The 22109-nt window shown below is 34.6% G+C and overlaps 1 protein-coding gene and 1 long non-coding RNA gene across 4 annotated transcripts; one reads left to right on the top strand and one right to left on the bottom strand.

The window, feature by feature from the left end:
- The first annotated feature begins 13943 nt into the window (after positions 1-13943).
- On the top strand, positions 13944-18395 carry LOC142637302 (peroxisomal (S)-2-hydroxyacid oxidase GLO4-like). Of its 3 annotated transcripts, none has more exons than XM_075811578.1 (12): positions 13944-14038; positions 14703-14849; positions 14932-15056; positions 15140-15186; positions 15258-15335; positions 15488-15612; positions 15786-15843; positions 16008-16070; positions 16383-16452; positions 16896-16996; positions 17334-17438; positions 17969-18395. In XM_075811578.1, the coding sequence occupies exons 2-12, from the start codon at positions 14707-14709 to the stop codon at positions 18146-18148; spliced, it is 1095 nt and encodes a 364-aa protein (XP_075667693.1). In that variant the 5' UTR covers positions 13944-14038; positions 14703-14706; the 3' UTR covers positions 18149-18395. The 3 variants fall into 3 exon arrangements, with proteins under 3 accessions (XP_075667693.1, XP_075667692.1, XP_075667694.1); XM_075811577.1 differs by lacking the exon at positions 13944-14038 and adding an exon at positions 14086-14188; XM_075811579.1 differs by lacking the exon at positions 13944-14038 and adding an exon at positions 14298-14529.
- On the bottom strand, positions 18075-18551 carry LOC142637304 (uncharacterized). The gene is made up of 2 exons (XR_012844598.1): positions 18248-18551; positions 18075-18210 (listed from the first exon to the last, which is right to left on the bottom strand). It is a non-coding gene; the product is annotated as an uncharacterized LOC142637304 (long non-coding RNA).
- Positions 18552-22109: the final 3558 nt, after the last annotated feature.

Here is a 22109-nt window from a genome sequence, read left to right on the forward strand (position 1 = left end):
CTATTGGTAGATTTTTGTAAAGTTTTATAGAATTTTAAATAAATAAAGAATGCAACCTCAAGCTCATACCTGGAGAAATTATTCCATAAGCCTGGCCATAAGGGTATGCGTCTTTAAGTTATTGATTGAAAAATAAATTTTAAAATAAGGGAACATTTTTCTTGTAAGTGGTAACGGCCAATCATGGTGGATTGGTAGTGTAGTGGTGTGAGATTTTGACAGTGTCAATGCTGAATTCACTTTAGGCATAGAGCTTTTAAGGCTGTTTGCGAAGGGGCCAAGTTTGGAAGAGGTGGAAGAAGCTTTTCATGTACATATTATTGTACATTTTAAAATCCACTAATCATATTTGTAACACTTATATAATAAAATTTGTATAGTCTTTCTTACATTTTTTAACTTAAAATGGGCTAAGTGACCTAAACTAACCCTACATAGCCACCATGCAACTATCAGTAGGACCAAGTCGAACTTTGTCTAGTATTAACTGTTCAAGCTTAGCTTGACAACAAATAAAAAATAATCAAGCTTGGCTTGAGGTTGAAAGTTGAACCAAGCTTGCAAACGGTGTTTGAGCAGCTTGGCTTGGCATGATTCATTAGTCAAGCTAAGCTTAGGCTCAATATCAAGCTTAAACTCAAACTCAATATCAAGCTCTTGAGATCGAGATCCAATATAAGTACATTATCAATCTCATACTAAGTATGTTGTCAAGCCTATTTGGTTTAGATGAGTAGTCCGAACACTCAATTAATTTTAGGCTTAGTAAGATTTTTATTAAGCCTTATCAATCACAAGCCTATTCATTAACAATATATATATATATATATATATATATATATATATATATATATATATTCTGGGTTCTGCTCAATTACTAAAATTTGAGTTTGGTTTTTTATAAGCTTTTTATGGAACCAAGCTCGAAATGTTTATAAACGCCTTAGTTCATTTATAGTATTGTGTTGTCTCAAATTTTTCATCAAATTTCAGTTTTAGGGCCAAAATAATGATCCCAATCAAGATCAATGCAGTTAAAAAATAAACTTAAAAAAAAAAAAAAAAAACCACTCACAATGGCAGCCCATGGCTCAACAACGGAATAGCCTGTTGTGACTGCAACAAACCCACCTAGCAGCCCATTCCAAACATCTAATGCATCCCAACGGCCCACTAGTAATCGTCGGCTGAAAAGGGTTTTTTAGCTTATGTGGTAGTGACTGCAGCCCAATTACCCTAGTGGGCAGTATTAGAAATACATATGCTGCATACTTTAAGTTTTAATTTTTTTTTTTATTTCACTTTTACAATTCACCGATTCTCTTTATGGATTTTTAAAATTTTTTTTTTATAACTTTAGTTATTATATAAAAAAAGTCCAACGAGTACATAAAAAGTTGTTATTAGGAAATTCGTATTCGTAGTGTTAAAGCACTTGCATCAAATATGGTAAAATAGCATAAGAGCCAAATTTTGCCTGACAAACCCCAAAAATCACCCACGTAATGCTTATGCTTCCATTGTGCAAAATATAATTTTGCTATAGTATTTATGCAAATATACACAACCATTGTAGTTGTGCATTTTAGTTTTTTATTCTTTCTTTGCATTTCCTGAAAATAAATGAAGAGAGTGAATGATAGTTATAATGTGTGAAGAGATATAAACAATTAAAAAAATAAAGAAAATTTAATATTTTAATGAAGCTCAAGTATAATTTATAATAAATAATATGATGTTAATGTTTTGAAAATTGGTCAAGTCAAAATGGAAAAAGTAGTTTTTTTTTTTTTTTCTAATATATATATTATTTTGCACAAGCTATTGAACCTATTGAATGGGGCCTATAGATTCAACCCAAGCTATTTAAACTACAACAAAAATGTCTCTAGTACTACAGCAAGGGTAACATTGTGGACTCCCATTTCTATGAGCTTCCTAACGCATCAAATTGGTCCACTCTTGGCCCTTCAATGAAACAACCACAACGCCCAACAATCCCAAAAGAAAATGGATAGGCTCGAATCTTTTATTATGCATGTAATGATGCATCAGAACCCTAACAAAACATAGTTGCCACGCTTCACCCATGCTAGGCATATCCCCTACAATTGTCATTGGCCACTAACATTGTCTTACACATTTTAGAGCAATGCTGCATACACAAAATTTTTTTTAAAACAATAAGTTGTCAAGTTTTTATTGGTTCTTAATAGGGAATATTTTCACCATCCAAAAAGTTTTTCTAACAGCAAAAGAGCCTTTGATCACCTAAAGCATTGTCAACATATCCACCCATTGGATCTTGACCATGTTGATTGACTCCGTTATCAAGGATTCATCATGCATCCTCCTGACCCATCAAATTGTGACTATGCTAATCGACTTCGTCATCAAGGATCCATCACGCGTCCTCTTGTCCCATCAGATTGTTCCCATGCCAATCAACTTCGTTATTAGGGATCCGTTACACATCCTCTTGACCCATTGTATCGTGACCATGCCGACCGACTTCGTCATCAAAGATCTATCACTCGTCCTCCTGACCCATTGAATTGTTCCCATGCAAATCGACTTTGTCATCAGGGATCCGTCATGCATCCTCCTAACCCATTAGATCGTGACCATGCCGATCGACTCCGTCATCAAGGATTTGTTACGTGTCCTCCTAACCCATCAGATCGTTCCCATGTTGATCGACTCTGTCATCAGGGATCCATTGAGGGATGTCACGCATCCTCCTAACCCATCGGTTTGAAAGACTGACGGGCTAGGACCTCCCCTCCCCCGATGATCAATTACTCTAGACTCCACGTAGGATTTGCATTCTCCCCACTTATATGCCTCTACATGGAAATAATTTGCACACCATGCCCAAAGATCCTACTACACAATCAAATCTTCCATATACAGGAAGAGAAGCCCTAAGATATTGGGGCCTTTAACTCCATATCCTTTTTATAAGGAAACCCCCTACATTAAGGGATTCGAGTCAACTCTCCACTACTATATAAGCACCAAACTCTAAACTTCTCAAGGTATGCGAATTCTCCCTAGCTCTTGTGCTCTTGAGTTCTTAGGAGATTATTCCATCACTAACTTAACCTTCGGAGAGTTTTCGGCTAGTACCCCATCGGTGCTCTTTATTCGGTTCTTCTCTTTTGTTCTTCAGGTATACCCATTGGCACGTGTGTAAACGATCAACTCACTGACGATTTTGTGTATCATTAGTTCTTATCTAAATCTTCTACTAATATCACATTTTTGCCAACTGGGTGTGAAATTTTTTACATATCAATTTTTTTGTTACAAACTTCCTCCACATTTTATCTTTTTACTATTACTATTCTTCCAGCTAAATAAATAGTGGTCATGGAAAGGCAAATCTTTTCTCAAATCTTTGTAGTAAGATTTGTGAGAAGCATTTTACCTCAAAATAAAATGAATTCCAAAACTTCTATATTCTTAGGTTTTCTCTTTGTCGCTGTTCTTGTCATCTGTTCAATTGTGGTGGTGGCAAAGATACCCAACAATGAGAACAAAATGTCAGTATATTTATATTTTCACCTTATAAAATTACTACTTCACTTCATCTTCGTAACAAATATTAGAGAGGTTTCTTTTTCCTTCCTTTATTGTTTAGTTAAAATTCAATTTATTCCAGTTTTTACTTCAATTGTTAAATGAGTCTTTAAAATTTAGTTTTTTCCAATTAAGTCTTCACTTTGTTAAAAGAAGTCAATTTGGGTCTTTCATCCAAATTTATTATCATATGAAGCTATGTAAATAATTTTGTTGATAAATTACACAACCTCCTTTGAGGTTTATCATTACACAACCCTCAAAAGTTTCATGAAATGATAATCTCCATTGAAGTCTAAATAAAAGCAACAGTTATAAGATTTTACTAATGAAATATTAAAATTTTAAAAGAGATTCTAATTAATGCATACATACTATTCAAAGGAAGTACTATTGTTCTATTTATACAAACCTCAAAAGGAAGATGTCATTTACACAAACATTTAGGGAAGTACTATTTTCATGAATTTCAAGAGAGAGTGATGTAATTTAACATTTTTCTTAAGTGTATACATCAAACAATAAGATCTATTAAATGACATATTTCATGAAGGCTTTTCAGTTAATTTTTTAATAAAAGAGAATGTTTATACGACATTGTTTGTTAGCAAATTTATACAAAAGGATCAAATGGATTCATTTTTACAAAATGATAGACTCAATTGATAGAAATTAAAATGTAGGGATCAGTAAATTGACAATTGGAGTGAATTTAATTTTTTGTTAATGATTTAGTTTCTATAAATCTTAAAATGAATTTCATCATGCTGCTATAATTACTTGCATCAAATAGTATGAAAATTTCAAATGGGCTCATTTCCGATGCTATGAGAATCGCAATAGACCAAGCATGTATGATGTATATAAGGGGTTTATAGATTATAGTATTCAATATTTTTTATAGTGGAGGTGACCGCAAAAACAAACAAGTAGATGATGCAAATTTCCACTTGCCCTGCGATCTTGACTGTTGCGGTGATGACCCATAATTATGGAATGTCCTTTTATGTTGCCGTGATATGGCCAAAGAAGGTTAATAATGGCATCCATCCCACATTTTTTTTTTCTAAATTTTATTTTGTCTTTTAGGACTCTTCTATTGCCTTCTCGCATTTCACTTTCAACCTCTCTTTTTATTAATTTTATATAACTGATATATGATATATATATATACACACACACATATATATCTTTTCCACATGCTTGAGACCAACATTTGTAAGTTGAGGTGAAGACAAGAGGTAAAATGGTGGGGTTTCAAGTGTTTTTTACCTGAGTCCACTAGACTATTTTCTCTCAAAACTGGGGGGAAAACTTGAGTAAAAGAGGAAATTTTCATTTATTTCTCTATCATCCTTTATTTCTATTATTTCAAGTTTTCAACCAAATGGAGCCTTAAAGAGCTTTGTATTTTAGTATTATAGCTGGATTCATTTTTTATAGAAAAACTGGATTTTATTTCCGCTAGATAATGTTGCATTACATAGTTCACTGTTTTTATTTTTATTTTTTTTTAAATAACTATGCTACACACTTTCCATTGTATATATTGTTTTTTACATTAAGAATTATGGTGTGGCGAAAGCCTTTTGTATTTTTTTTCAACTTGTATAAATAGAAAATTTACAACAAACTCATTTTTTCTTGTGGAAATGGATGCTGCATGTAAAAGGATCAAACCAGGTAGATGACAGTGACACAAAGGACGGCAGACATGAAGGAGGCAGCGTGGGTGGTGGTGGCAAGGCTGGAGGTGGCAAGAATGGCAAGGCTGGAGGCAGCAACAATGGTGAAGGTGGGGGAGGGTGGAGGTGACAAAGGTGGTGGTACCGTGGAAGCTGAATCCTAACCCTTGAACTCAAGCTCAAATATATGTTTGGCCCTACTAAACGTGTATGTAATAAAATAATCTTAAGGTTTGATTGGTGACCTATATTTAATTGATTTTATTTCCTACTTTCTAATAAATAGTAAGGAAAATCCTAAGGGCTGCTAAGCTAAACTAAGGACAAAATCATGTTTTCAACCAAAAATCATGAATTTAGAAGCTTAATTACGTGTGAGAGATATGTTAGGCTTGTTTTGATTCATTCCTATAATTCCCTGTTTGAAAAGTAACTTGAATAATTGACATTTATTATGAAAAAGTTTGTTTGAAAATAAACTATATATACATGCTTTAATTTGACCATCACACAGAAGAATAAATTATACCTCGCTTCTTTAATAAGCATTAGCAGGCTAAAATTACAAGCTTGCATCATGCAATCTTTTTTTTTTTTAGAATGACATGCAATCCATTTTAATTTATCTTAATTTGTCAGTAAAATGTTATACACAGCGTTATACTATAAGTTATAACAACTTGTCCTTCTCACAAAAAAAAAAAAAAAACACTTAAAATCCAACCAAAAATAAAATAAATAAAAAGATAACTGGCATTAATTCTAGGTGTTGATTATGTTCTGATTCATTAAATTGCTTTAAATATGAGATAGCCCAATTGACAATGTGAGTGAGTCGCAATTAAAATGGCATCAATCACTAAAATAACAGGTTACAATACCATCAATACGACTCAACTAAGCTCTAAGATTCTTTCTCAAAAAAAAAAAGAAAAAAAAAAGAACTAAGCTTTAAGATTAAGACCCTATCCAAGGCCATATGCCCAGGTGTTCCTTCATCTCTTAAAGAATCACGTCTTTCCTTACAATGTATATATACTCGCAACAAAAACATCTCCATAATTAAGTTTTTTCTAATTCACGACTACTTTTTAATATAACTTATACTATAAATATTTCAAATGTCACATAATATAACATTCACATAAATGAACCCCTTGCATGGCAACGCCTACAAAGCTAGTTTATAAATTTTGTAAAGCATGGGGAATTTGGAAATCAGATTTATTACTTTCTAGGTACTAGTTTTTCTTACTAAAATCAAATACTAAACTTCCTCAAAAAAAAATCAAGTACTAAAAATGACCTTCCCAACAAAGGCTTTAAACCAGCACTTGAAGCAAACTATGAGACTTTTTTGCTTCACTATGCATTACTTACAGAATTGCCCTTATTCACACCTTGTAGGCCCATAGAAGTGGGCGATACTACTAACAGAACCGAGGGTCTGAGAGCTCAACTGTGGACTAGCTGGACAAGCATCTGGATTACCAGCACTCATGGCATGGATTGCCCCAGAGCTCAGTTGAGGGCTCATTGGTGTTCGTTGACTCATTTGCTGAGGACTAGCTTGCTGTTGTTGCATTTGTTGGTTCAGTTGTGGTATTACCATGGTCGATGGTGAGCCCACCTGCGAAGGTGAGACCACAGCCTGCAGTGGTGAGGTGTTTTCTTGCTGTTGCTGTAGCTGTTGTTGCTGCTGCTGTTGCTGTTGTAACTGCTGCTGCTGTAATTGTGGTGGCTGCTGCTGGTTCATGTACATACCCATCCCTGCCATCCCCGTCATCAACTTGGCTGCCTGTTTGCATTGTGCTCATGTTAGTCTGGTTTAAAGTCTGACCAAGCATTGAATGACCAGAAGAGCCTGGATGTATCTGTCTGGTTCCTGAAATCCCAGCTAGGCTTGACTGAGGGCCCCCTAACATGTTTGCTTGATTCTGTGCCATTCTTGCCACGACAGCAGCTTTGAGAGCTTCGAGATCAGCTTGTTGTGGACTCAATCCAGATTGAAGTTGCTGGCTTATTGCGGTGGTAATATTTGAAGCCTGGCTAAGATTTATTGGGTTCTGGCCAACATTTCCTATATCGGAAATAGGTGTCATTGGTGCCAACATTCCAGTTCCTATTCCCCCAGCAGCTCCCATGCCCATGGCATTGCCAAGGCCCCCAAGACCAACCATGTTATTGCCCATGTTTCCCACACCCTCAGCTGTTCCGAGTCCCATCATCATTTTCCTTTGCATATGTGGCTGCTGCTGTTGTTGCTGTTGCTGCTGTAATGCCTGAAGTTGGAGAGGGGAAGCCTTGCTTACCATGGGATTGCCCAACTGCATGTTGGAATTCTGCCTGAAGTGTGAAAGTGTAGTTGGTCCAAGCATCATAGGTGACCTCTGGAACTGGGGGCTTTGTTGTTGTTGTTGTTGCTGCTTCTGTTGTTGTTGTTGCTGCTGTTGCTGTTGCTGTTGTAGTTGAAGTTGTTGTTGAAGTTGTTGTTGTTGTTGCAGCAGCTGCTGCTGTTGTAGTAGTTGTAGCAGTCGTTGTTGTAGTAGTTTTAGATGTTGTTGTTGTAGTCGTAGCCACTGATGAAAAAGATGAAGTGATGATTGTGGGTCCAGCTGTTGTGACCTCTGGGGAATTGAAACCCCAGACAAGAGTCCTTGAGACATCTGTAAGGCCGGGGAGTTTCCTGGAGGCAGCATCCTTCCATTTGCTAAAGGATTCTGGAATGAGTTTAGAGAGGCATTACCACTGTTAGTTGGCTTTGCAACTTCATTCGATGGTTGACCAAAAACGGCTTCTGGGTATTGCTGCATCTCAGTTACTGAATTGTGTAGGACTCCAGCAGCATTTGATTGGCTGCCTGAAGCAAGATTCATTTGGGTTGGTTTTGTTCGGATTTGATCATCCACATGATATCCTTCAAGTATCATCTGCAGGAGCAAACAACATTATGCACATTAGAAAAAAGAAAGAGGAAAACAAAACACAGTAATTTGTAATTTTTATTTATGAGCTTCAACAAAATATCTTAGAACATACCTTTGAACAAAGCTGAGATGCAAGCAAATCGGCCAAATGCTGTCACAAGAATTAGATATCTAAATCAGAACAACAGAAGAAACAAACTTGCAGGGATGAGGGGGAAAATAAAAGAGAGTTTAAATATCAGGAAACATAAAACTAACACTGCTGAAAAACTTTTTAGCCTATCAATCCAAATCAATCCATATCAAGCCTATCAATCAATCAATAAGCACACTCCTATCACTAGCGAATGGATGCTGGGAATATAACCAGACGAAGTTAACTTTTCTAAATAACCAATGCAACATATCAATGACTTTCCATAAGAGCATAAGAGCATTTGATGTTGGGTACAATGTAAAGTGAGGTGGTAATATAGATAACTAAGCTTTTTGAAGTGCTAAAAGCAAAAATTTTTAACACCACTACTATGAATGCTCTAACTTCAAAAAAAATCCTAGCTAGCCTAGTTTTTTTTTAAAAAAAAAAAATCATCATCATCATTATTATTGTCTTTATTGGTAGATGATTGCATTTTGTATTAAAAAATAACGATTTTGTGTATTTATAATTTGTTAATACTATATGAATGCCTATTTGAATTTTTTTTTCCCGATATTCTGGCCCCTTCTAACTTGAAATACTATACGTGTGAAATAGATCTGAAACCCTAATCACTTAATGGGCTTGATGGGCTGTTGGACTTTAATTAGATTTTGTGGACCCCGTCTTTCGATCGGTCGAACTTATTCTTTCGATCGGTCGAACCTGGCATGTCTCAAATTCCTAAACCTATAGCTTCCTTTTTCTTGTATTCTGACTTGTAGCACTTTGAACATTGTATAATGAATCTTATAGACTCTATGATTTATACCTAAACAAGTTTGTGCTCATGGTTTGTCAATTGTTCTTAACTTTTAGAACCTAACATTATCTATTCCCGCACATCGCGTGGGCCTGCAACTAGTTCATTATAAAACTCGTTAGGTAGTATTATATTTGAGAATCGGTTATATTTAAACATAATTAAAAAGAGGGCCAAAATATAAAAACACCCTATGATGTTTAGGTACTGCAAACTAACCTCCTAAGATTTCAATTTTTTTTTTTAATAATTCCTAGAGATTTTCATATTTATAAATTGACCCTGTGTTAAAAAAAAAATTTATTTTAAATAAAAATTATATAAAATTCAACTCCAGATTAGCGTAGACATACACCAATCTCCACCATATCCAACCGTCGTTCCTTTCTCCCCACTTTTCATTAGGTATACAAAGTGAAAATGCCAAAAAAACAAAAAAAAAAAAAACAAACAAACGAACAGAGAGATACCAAAGATAAAGCAGAGAACTTGGGGGCTCTTGCTTCTTAGCCCTACCATTATCGAAAATCAAGGAGACTATTCATGAGTATAAACTCACCTTGATCTTGAGTATTAACAAAGAGTAGTCTTTGCCTCCTCTTGCTAGGCCGTCTTGGTTTGATTTAAAGATAAAAGAAAGTTCAATACTTCACAAAGGACACAATTATTTGTAGTATTGAGACTTTAGGGTAAGAAAAAACTTAAATAAATTATGTTCAGGATTAATCAAAAGATTTTTAAAAATATTTACTAGTTTAAACTTTAAATAGTGATGCTTCTTTGAGAGAAAGTTAAAGACAAAACCAATGCTTAGATAAAACATGTGAATAGTGATAATTGATCTAGGCCAATGGCCATCCCTTTACTTAACTATTTATTTAATAAATACTTATGAGTTATGATTTAAGAACCTTCTAAAATTCCTTTTAATACCTCATTGCCAAATGTGACAGATCGGATACTTTGGTGACACCCCATCATTTATCCACTTTAAGAAAGACTCTCTCATGCCAAGAGTCTTGATTCTTGAAACTTTTCAAGGGAAATGTACATAATTCAAATCTCCCTTCTTTATTTATCGAATTAAAAAAAAAAAAAAAAAATAAAAACTATCTTTAATACCAAACAAAAACTCATAAAAAAAAAGTAGAGGGTTTTTTTGCACTAAAAACAAATTTCCCAACTGGTCCCACTGTTCTCAATTCAATAATTAACACCAAATGGGTTTGACTGGTACTTATTGCTGCTTCTTAATTCTTATAGTTTTGATGTTCATTAAGAAATAAAAATTAGTCTTGGTTGAAGAATTGAAAACCCACTCATGGTTCAAAGACCAAGGATTTTGCACCAGGCAATTCAGGATTGACAAGTAAGGGAGGCCTCATCAAGAACCTTTCTGACCAATAGGTTTGTTGTTTTGCTCAAACCATATGTTTTTCAACCACTAACTAGGGTGCATGCAACATCTTTCATGATTGCAAATCAATATTGAGGGACTTTATTCCATCAAAAAAAAATATATTGAGGGACTTTAGAATAGTTGTGACTTGTAGTGCACTGTCCTTTTACTAAAATTAATATATATATATATATATATATATATATATATATATATATATATATATATATGAAAGAGAATATATTTTTAGAAGAAAAATAATAAAATACTAGTTCCTGACCCGTGCAATACACATGAAAACTACTAAAACTAAAATCTAAAGATATTTCCTTTTTTTCATTTGTTTGAAGAATGTTAATAATACAGGAATATATAGAAGTTCAAATCCCTGTAAGAAGTTTAGATCTCTTAAAACATTACACCAATAGGAGAAATTAGATGCTTTGTTCAACCCAAGTACAAAGTTAAAACCAACCTCTAACTTCATACCTTTAGGGCCTTGAACTTTGTGCACTAAGGTTATATTGTTATATATATAAATTGTAAGCTAAAGCAGCTGGCTTGATATGATATTCCTCTTTGTTACAAAAAGAATCAACGGAATAAATATGACAAAGTAAGAACAAACCTCAAAGATTCCATGCCACTGGTGAGTAGTATAATTCCTCCAGTTCATGGCCAATCGAAAGCCATCTTTCTCCTATAAATTCTTAAGCTACAACAAAGGAGGTGTTACACATTTCCTAAACCTTGCATATTATATTCTCTATTGTAAATTGGAAAGAGATATATCATCCTAGAGATTCAAGATACGATGAAAGGGCAAACTACTATCAAATTAAAAGAAAAAGAATATCATACCATCCTTCAAGTGAGAGCTTGAGTTCAATATGCTATTCAACAACTTCATTTCTTTAATTATTGTCTATGATTATGTAATTTATTTTTTTGTTTTTTATTCGAATTTCATAAAATAGAGTAGTCATTGGGAGAAACCATAGTCGTGTGGAGACAGTGCAAAAAAAGAAAAAAAATATATTAAAAAGGGAGTATTACACCTTTTTTTATGCAAGGCATAGGCAAGTTGAGTAAACATTGAGTGTATATGTCCACCTATTAAACCTGAAAAAAGGACATTGTACAAAATCAAATTGTGGAAAAAGAACAATACAATAATGTATTTTATCAAACAATTTGCGTTCATGTATATAACTAAGCTATATATATATATAACTAAGCTATCAAAATTCGAATTTACCACTGCGTTAAATACCTTGCCTTTGGTTTTTCAGAAACGGCAACAACTGAGAGGATCCAAACATCGATGATAGCAGAGAACAAAAAAAAAAAAAACCTGTGATGAAAAATAAAACTAAAACTGAATAAAACTTTCCCAAGAAACAAACAAAGGCCTACACAGAACAAAACCCACAATTAAAAAAATCGAAGGTTTAGAAAAACTGAGCTACTTACGTAGATAATAAGGCTCCGCTTGGGAGGAGGGAATAGAATGAAATGGAATGAAAAGAATAATTTTAGAATATTCTTCCCTTCTTTTGTTTGGGAGTTTTAATGATGGGAATGAAAAGTCCATTCCGTTGTTTGGGAGTTTAAGTGGGAGAAAATGGAATGGAATGGATAGGAGGGAACATTCATTCCTCTCTATTCCCTTAAAACCTCAAATTTTTATTCTCCTAGAAATTGGAAAGTATGGGAGAGAATTGAATTAGATTTAATGAATTTTTTACTAAAACTCCCAAAATACCCCTATATAGTCAACCCTTTATTTTAAAATAGGGGTCTAATAGTAATATTGTCATAAAATGATTCCATTCTATTCCCTCCATATTACTCCCAAACAAGATCACTTACATTCTATTCATTTTCATTCATTTCTATTCCTTTATTTTAAAACATCCAATCAAGGTTACTTAATTCCATTCCATTCCATTCTTTTCCATTCCTTTCTCTTACTTAAATACATTTCATTCCATTTTATTCCTTTCCATTCCCTTATGATTATTCTATTCCATTCCATTCCCTTCCCTTATGAACTCCCAAGCGGAGCCTAAGAGTGTTCACGACACCGTTGTGTTTGGGTGTGAAAGCAGGGCCAAAGAGATCGAAGGTTTAGGTCCGTTGGTCGTTGTTGCTATTAGGAAAATCAACAAAGAATTTGAAAGAAAAAAAAAAAAAAAAAAGTGGTGGAAAATTGTGATGGGGCTGCGTGAAGAAGAAAGAAGATGGAAGAAAAAGAGAGTTGATTAGCTTTGAGAGATCTTAGAGAGAGTAAACCGGCGTGCTGAGTTTGTGTTTGTATCCATCGGGTTTTGATTATTCTTAAAGATAAAGTATGTTTTATTTTTATTTGTTTTTTTTTATAAATAATTACAAACTATATCCGCAGGTCGAATCATTTTCTCGCTAGACTCTTAAGCGCTTTATAAATGAGTAGGAAGATGTCAATTCAGCCTTTGGCAAGTATCAGGTATTATTTTGGAGAGAAAAATGGTGCTTTTAATTTTTTTTTTTTAAATATTGTGAAATTATGGTGTTAGTCGCGGTTTTGGATATATATATATATACTAGTCTCATCACATGCTCTTCACGTGTGCGATGAGGCTTTTTTTTTTTAGTGGTCATAGAAAAAAAAAATTTATGTTTTTTTTTTAAAGGAAAAAATAGCAGCAAACGTGGGTTGTTCAAATTATTTTTCTATTTAAAAAAAAAAAAACAATAAACATATAGTTACTTTGAAGAAGTAGGTTAGTGGAAGAGTGTTCCTTTTTTGTAGGCATAATTTTGGTGCAAGTTAGACATGTATTTTTACCGAACTATCCTTTAGTTTTGTCTCTACTTAAACCTAGGGGTGTAAGGGTATTTTGGAACAAAAAAAATCCGGTCCAAACAGGGGCAGTCTCATAAATAGTAGTATAAATATATAGAGAGGAAAAAAAAAAAAAAAACTCATTAAGCTACTATTTAATTCTAGAAATAATATGTCCACAATATTTTTTACAACAAATCCTAAGTGGCAAGTTGTTATTGGTTATTATTGTTGGGGCAAAAATGTAATCTTAATGTTAAGTTCAAATTTGAACTAATAACAACTAGCCTCTTATAATTTGTTGTAAAAATATTATAAAAATGTTATACATAACACCTCTCCTAACATAAATAATTTAGAAATTATCATTGAGATTATTATTCAATACTCAAATATGGGATGAACAGAACTTGGGTTGAATCCAGCTGTGGCCGCCTAATTTCAGAGTCTGGTTTTAACACGACATTGTTCATCACAATGACAATTATAACCTTGCCCATTTGTGCAAATTACACCAATCCTAGTAGCTCTCTAGAGTCTGGCCCACTGACATATTTTACTCAATTGAGATTTTAACTCTTTTGAGTAGGAAGTCCAACTCAACACACTTTTCCTTCAGTGGCTGCTCAGATTGTAATAACTCTCAGCTCTTGTAGGTAAGTGCTGCCTATATTTTGATCATGGTCTGCTTGACCATCTTTTGATTAGTAATTAATGTTAATACTTTAATGGGTCATCATGCTTTTTATTGGTATTGATTGCTTTGAAGTGATTTCAGGCATTTAACTGGTATTGATTTTACTTATGTAAGTACCATGTTGAATCTTTATGTTCTGCAGTACTTTGTAGACCATGAACAAAACATAGAAAAGAAGAAAAAGAAAAGAAATAAATAAAAGGAAAAATAAATGTTTTCTGGGATATCTTTCCAATCCATATGAATATGTATATGCGAATATTTTCAATATTGTAGATTGACTTGCTTAAAATGGTGGTGACTGGTGAGGAATGGCCAATAGGCAGTACGTAGTATGTGAATGGCTTTGATTATGATTCATCAAAGTCATACTACTTTGTGCAAGAAATTTAGATTTGCTTGGAAACCCAACTTTGCCTCAAGCTGGCCTGTGGCTATATCATAATATAAGCAAGTTCAGGCAAAACTTTAATGCCTTAAACATGAGTATCACATATTTTAATAAATTCTTGCAATTATTGATACTATCATAATAAATGTCTTTATATGGTGTAGTCTCTTGAGAATGCATCTAGTATTAACTCACTGGAAAGTAATCCATCTATTAATGCTCATGTATCCAGGATAATGGAGGGTGAACCTGTTAATGTGAATGAGTTTCAAGAATTGGCTAGGCAAGCTCTTCCAAAAATGTATTATGACTTCTTTTCTGGGGGAGCGGAGGATCAACACACCCTAAAAGAGAATGTGGAAGCATTTCGCAGAATAACGTATGCTGCTGCTAATTCAGTTGGTGATTTTTGCTGAAAACTGGCTACAATAATTTCCTCATCACTTTCCACTGCTTCTCAGGTTCCGGCCTAGAATTCTTGTAGATGTAAGCAGAATAAATTTGTCAACTACTGTACTGGGTTACAAAATCTCAGCGCCAATCATGGTAGCTCCATCTTCTATGCATAAGTTGGCACATCCAGAAGGTCCAAATCTTCTTGGAAGAGTTCTCAGTCTCAGTTGAAATTTGTTTGGATTCTTATTGACTTGCTCATTGTGATTATTCTAGGAGAGATCGCTACAGCCAGAGCAGCAGCTGCATCTAATACTATAATGGTATTGATTTTTAAATATGGAGCTAATTTTCTTGCTAAGTTTCATGAATTGTAAGTTATTTTTCATTGCAGGTTTTGTCCTCCATGTCTTCCTGCACTATCGAGGAGGTTGCTTCCAGCTGCAATGCCATTCGGTTTTTTCAATTATATGTATTCAATCCTTCTTTAGCTCTTATAATTTCATTAATGAAATGTATATTTCTTTAGCAGCAACACTTTCTTTTGGTTGCTTTCTTTGTCTTTGTATTGGTGATCCTGTTGTTAGCAAGTCACACTGTAATCTGATATTCATCTGGGAATAGGTATATAAGAACCGAGATGTAGCAGCTCAGCTAGTTCAGAGAGCTGAAAGAAATGGATACAAGGCTATTGTGCTGACAGTTGATGCTCCCATGCTTGGTCGAAGGGAGGCAGACATAAAGAACAAGTACATATCTTCTCCTTTTTTCTTTTTTTCTTTTTTTCCAATACTAATCATTTTATTCCCTTCACAGTTGGGTATAAAGTTCTCCATGTAATGGTATTTATGTTCCTTTCATGCTAACAAAATAAGCTTGATCTTAAATCTAATTTGAAATTTGACTGTAATAAGTTCTGCAGAATGATTGTACCGCCATTAAAGAATATTGAAGGCCTTGTATCAACTGAAGTGGACAATGTGAGTGAAATTGTGTAACTCCCAATTCGCACATTGAAATGTACCAGATGCATTGAATTTAAAAAAATGGACACATGTATGCATGTTAACTGAAGTTTTAATCTTATTTTTAAAATTTTAAAACTAAAGCTTTTATTGTTACTCACGAATCAAATTTTCTGCAGGATGAAGTTTCAATTTTAGAAGGTTTTGCCAAAGGGACCCTTGATGCTTCTTTGTGCTGGAGGGTATAAACGAGTAACCTATTCTGCTTACCTTTTAATGTGCTGTTGCAAAAATGTTTAAAAGATTTTACTTGGAAAATAGTTTTTTTCCCCTTCTGCATAAATTTTCAAAACTAGTTGTTTTACTCATTATAACACTGATTTTAGCATTATGTGTTTTAGTTGGTGCTTTTATAATGTAAAGGTTGAGGCGTAAGATACCATTGGAAGTGCCTATATGGTTTCATTTTTTATTTTTGCTTGCTGAGGGTGTGTGCAAGGGCCATGGTTTATTACATTCTTATGAGTTTAACTAAAGTGTCACAACATACACAGGACATAGGATGGTTAAGATCTATAACAACCTTTCCAATTGTAATCAAGGGAGTACTCACTCGGGAAGATGGTAGGTTCTCCATCTTATGATATTTGCATCTCATCATTATTATACTATCACTATTATTACTCATGAAGATGGTAAGATCAAGCTTTATTACTGATATTCACATCTCTATTTTGCATCTTCCCTATTTTTTTCCTTCCCTTAGTAACAGGAAGAACATTCTCTGTCTTTGAAATTTTAAAATTTTAATGAAAATTTCAGTTAATCATCCTTTTTATCTTTGGAATTTCAAGTATAGGAGGCCTGTTAATCATCCTGATTGTGTGATTTTTTTTCTCACAGTTACCTCCTCTATCTGCTCTGTCAAACATTTTTATGTAAATCACTTTAAATTCTGCATCTTTTCACACACTTGATAATTTACTCGGATCCTTGAATGTCATGGTTGCTTTACTTTCTGTTCAACATTCAAATATCCTAAACATTTGATGTACTGTCATGGGCAGCAATAAAGGCGACAGAAGTAGGTGTTGCTGGGATTGTAGTCTCTAATCATGGGGCTCGCCAGCTTGATTACACTCCTGCTACTATTACTGTTCTGGAAGAGGTGAAGTTTTATCTCTACTGCTTAGCATAAGAATATTATTCTCATTCGGTGTGTAGGTGTAAACACAGATTCTACATTTTGCATCTCTGTGCTCCTTTAATATAGATGTTAAGAGTATAAGGGTTTAGGGAAGTTTTGTACGAGGTAATGCCGTAGCTAGACATCCTTAACATTCAAATTTGTATGAAATTTTAGCAATTTAAGACAAGACACGTACGTGGCCATGCATTCCTGCACAGGAATTTTCTGTCTGGATTTGTGTAGAGTTACACTATGCTCTTTGGCATGCCAAAGTTCAATCAGCGATTGTGGATATTTAGGCATCTTGTGGTTGCAGGTGGTTCATGCTGTTGGAGGGAAAGTTCCTGTGTTCCTTGATGGAGGAGTGCGGCGAGGAACAGATGTCTTCAAGGCATTAGCCCTTGGTGCACAAGCCGTACTTGTAAGCTAGCTCTCCACCCCAAACTATTTGATTCATGTAACTAACTTATGAATCTTCTCTTAAACACCATTTCTTCACATGCAATGTCCGCCATGTGGTTGCTATATAAAGAGAATAAGTAGTATTTTTTGGTCATGCGCTTGTGTAATTGCTTTTACGTGAGTTTCAACTGTCAATGAATGTCAGTGAATCCAACTGATGCCTTTTTGGGAAGCAGCTCTATCGTACTCTGCTTCTAGATTGCCATTTTTTTTTTCAACTTATTGTCTAATTTCCGTCTAACTTGCATGTGCAAATAAAAAAATTTTGAGTTGCTCAAGATATATACCTAGATCATTGAAACACTTTGAGAGTGCTGGATATAATTGTAGGAGTAACACGCCTTGGCAGTGTTAATCCTCAATACTCAATATTTTATTCTCTCTCCATCCCAATGTCAATGCTGATATATTAAAAAACCTCTTAAAATTTTATGATTCTTGGTCAAAGCTCTCTAAACTCTATTGTAATCTATATATTTATTATTGCAGATTGGGAGGCCTGTTGTCTATGGGTTGGCAGCAAAGGGGGAATATGGGGTGAGAAAAGTCATACATATGCTGAAGGATGAGCTTGAGCTCACCATGGCACTGTCTGGCTGTCCTAGTGTGAAAGATATTACTAGAAGCCATTTGAGGACAGAGCATGAAAAAATCCATTCAATGCTCTAATAAAATATTTGTAGCATTAGAACAATGTCCTAAAGAAAAATGATTCAGATCATCAATAATACCTTATAATTTGTAATTACATTGTTAACAATAAGTAACTGTGAATAGGTGTGGAATATGTTGAAATTTCTTCAATGATCAAGTTGGCATGTAGATAGTGAAATGGGACCATGAATACTATCTTCTGTCATATCTATGTCTGTTTTATAAATAAATGTGGTTCTATATGTGGAACCTTGAAGTCCATGTTAAATATATGGGTTCAGAGCAGAACCCCATTGTATTCTCCTACTCTTAATTTGTACTAGGAGTTTAAGGATTGATATTTTCTACTTTTCTATCGGTAGATCTTTGTAAAATTCTACAGAATAAAACAAAAAAAAATGCAAGCTCAAGCTCATACCCTGAGAAATTATTCCAGAAACCTGGGCAGAAGGATATGCGTCTCCAAGTTAATGATTGAAAAATACATTTTAAAATGGGGGACATTTTTTTCCCTTAAATTCTTATGAATGGCAAAGACCAATCATAGTAGATTGTTAGCATGGTAGTGTGAGAATTTCAGTGGCAATACTGAATTCACTTCAGGCTTGGAACTCTTAAGGCTGATTAATGTGAAAGAGCTAAGCTTGGAGGAGGTGAAAGAAGCCTTCCATGTGTTTGATGAGAAGAGAGATGGGCTCATTGATGAATGGGAGTTGCCAAAAAAAATAAAATGCAGGTATTAGAAAAAAGAAGTTTCTTAAGTACTTGTGCAGCATTCAAAAAGAAATATATTAGACCATGGTATCAAGTCGATGCCTGCAGCTGGTACCATGGAAACATTTTATACACACTTCTATAACAATTAACCAAAAAAAAAAAAAAAAACCCTGATTGGAAGTGGGGAACGGTGAAAGCAAAGTTTGCATAGATATTTCTCATATTTTTATTGGCAAATTCAGCAACTGCTTCCATCACATATCTTTGTATAATTAAAAGACATGTAAGCTTGGAAAGCCTTGAATTAGTATTGTTGTGATAAGTAAGATGACCCAAGGTCCTTTGTTTCCTTTGGCAGTTTGTACCAATAACCGTAAAATATAGACCCAATCCATAGCATGGATCAACAATGGTAACTGCTCTGGAAAGAGAGAACGATGAAACAAGGGGTTTCATGGAGAATGAAAGCTCAAACACTATAGCTTGTTTAGACCCCCAATTTTAAAACTGCGGCTTAATTGCTTTTACTCTAGCTTATCTAAGTACGGAACAAAAGTAAATGATACGCAATAACGACTACTCTCTAAGCTATAACTACAAGCAAGCAATAACAAATATAAGGCTTAAAGAGTAAGAGAAGAGAAATGCAAACATAAGATAACACTGAGACATGTTATCAAAGAGGAAACTGAAGTACTCGGCAAAAAATCTCTCTGCGGCCCTCCAAGCCTAATCTATCTAATGTAATTGAACCCTCCAAGTTCTAGCTACCAACGGGCTTCACCGAGCTATGTCTTCACTAGTTATCCGAATCTCGCAATTAGCTCCAAATTGCATCCGTCATTCGATGGCTTCTTCCAATGCTTCCCACACACACCAAAACTTCTCTTAACACTCAGATTAGGTGAGGTAAGTGTTTGGGTTAAGAACTTCTCAAGGATGTATAATTGGAGAGGTAGGAGAGAAAAACTTAAGAGAAATGGTGTAGATGATTGTGGGTTTACAATCTCTAACTCTCAAGTGTATTGCTAGGGTTTTCTCTCTGAAATGTTCATTGGAAAACTGCTTTCAATTTCGTGGGTAATGAGTCTTATATATTGTTGGTAAATGAATGAGAAAAAGCACTCTTAAAAAGTTCCACACAGTGAGTTTCGCGGGTCACTCATGACTTGGCCTGAGTCGCAAAGTGACTCACAAAATCTAGCCTAGCATGAGACTGTTCAAATTCCAGTATGTACTTCTCACGTGGCTTTTCGTGGGTTGTCACTCGCAAGTCAGTCGTGAATTCACCTTCTTCACAGATTTTTACCAAACTCTCACACTCAACCCTTGCCTTAAATCCCACAAAAAAAAAAATACAGGAAAATGATTGAACAAAAATACAATTAAATTTGATACAAAATTAAATCTAACAAAAAATATAATTGTAAATCACAATTTTACAAAAAAGATCTTGCAACTTTTGAGCCTGGGATTCTATTTTCAATTCTCATCTAATGTCAATTAAAAAGAAACAAACAAATAAACAAACAAATGCTTTTTCCCATAATGATTGCATTGCCAATTACTGCTAATTATAAGCAATCTAGGAGAATGGCAGCATTGTCCTTTTTTGATAAAGGAAAATAGTAATTCGTAAGAGCACTCACAACAGTGGTGCTATATAGGTATATTGCTATTTTTTAACTTCTCAAACACAAAAAATGATGCTCCAGTAGTGGAGCTATAGCAAAAAAAAATTTTGCTTCTAGCTACAGTGCACATCTAAAGATAGATGTGCACTGTAGCTCAAAGGTAAAAAATATATATATATATATATATATATATATAAAAATTATTTTATTAAATTTCTCTCTCTCTCTCTCTCTCTCTCTCTCTCTCTCTCTTTCATTTAAAAAATATTTTCTCTTTCTTTCTTTTTCTCACTCTCTCCGGCTTCTCTTCTTTCTTCGTTTTTCCTTTTGTCTCTTTTTTTTTTTTCATCCACTCTCTGCTTCGCCGACCTGTTCTTCGCCGACCTGTTCTTCTCTACTTCTCTTCTTTCTTCATCGTCGATCTGTTCTGGATCGTTGATCTTCGCCGACCAGTTCTCCATTTCACCGCCGATCCTCATCTTCATCGCCCACGTCACCGTCCCATGCCGCCGACCCATCTCGCCCAGTCCTCCATCTCACCGCCGATCCAAGCTCCATTGCCGATCCAAGCTCCATCGGCACCGCCTTCATCGAACTCAAGAACGTCGCGGATTTCGTGGCGTGGCTATGGCTGGATTTCGTGGGTTTCTCTGTGGCTGTGTTGGTGTGGTGGTTTGTGATGGTTTTTCTCTGTGATTTGTGTGGGTTTGTTGGTGTGGGTTTCTCTGTGATTTGTGCGGTGGTTTTTGGCTAATTTGGATTTTTGGCAGTGGTTGTGGGTGGTTGTTGGCTTGCTAGTTGTTGTTGGATGGTTGTGGGCGGTTGATCTTGGTTGGTTGGCAGTGGTGGTGGATCGGTTTGTAGTGTTTTTTTTGTTTTGTGGGGTGTATTATTTTATTGTAATAGAAATATTATTTTATTGTGATGTTTATATTATTTTATTGTGTTGAAAGCTAAAATAGATCCACTGCTGCAGCATGTTTTGTAAAGTGTATAGGTAAAATAGATAAAATAACTTTTTGTAGAGCTAAATTGCTAAAATTTTAGCTCCACTGCTGTGGATGCTCTAACCACCTCAAAGAAGCCCTTGTTTTGAAAATGTACACCACTATGTACTCTTGGCCTGATGATCACACCACAAGTATAAATGTTTACGGGGGTATGAGGGGCAATGGTCGGGGTTTAAGTTTTCAGGAGGAAACTTTACACACATATACACTTAGATTATACGAGAGTAGAATTCTATTTATCTCAAAAAAAAAAAGTACCAGCCAAATAAGGCAATGAACTTTAATACAAGCTCTCTCGTCTGGTATCAAAAAGTAGGATTATCAACAAAAAAAAAAAAAAAGGTATCAAAAAGTCGAAATGTACTTTAATACAAGCTCTCTTGTCTGGTATAAAAAAGTAGAGAGTACTCTAGCCCACCGACATATTTAACTCGATTTAGATATAGGTATAGATTTGAATTAAAAGTAGCCACACATTATTTTGAACTAGATTTAAACAGTTTACCAGGTACGACTATACACATTTCTCCTACAATAACTGTAGTCAATATCATTGCTTGAAACCTTCGTTGTCGCGCTGTTCAGATTGTATTAACTTTTAAGAGTTTCACGTTT

This window comes from Castanea sativa, chromosome 5 (assembly GCF_040712315.1).
Source record: "Castanea sativa cultivar Marrone di Chiusa Pesio chromosome 5, ASM4071231v1".
In the NCBI taxonomy this organism is placed as follows: domain Eukaryota; kingdom Viridiplantae; phylum Streptophyta; class Magnoliopsida; order Fagales; family Fagaceae; genus Castanea; species Castanea sativa.

What these genes read in the sequence shown, in the direction of transcription:
- LOC142637302 (XM_075811577.1), top strand. An exon ending in TAAGTTGGCACATCCAGAAG is followed by an intron (nt 15,057 to 15,139) that starts GTCCAAATCTTC and finishes TGATTATTCTAG; the next exon opens with GAGAGATCGCTACAGCCAGA. An exon ending in CTATTACTGTTCTGGAAGAG is followed by an intron (nt 16,997 to 17,333) that starts GTGAAGTTTTAT and finishes TTGTGGTTGCAG; the next exon opens with GTGGTTCATGCTGTTGGAGG.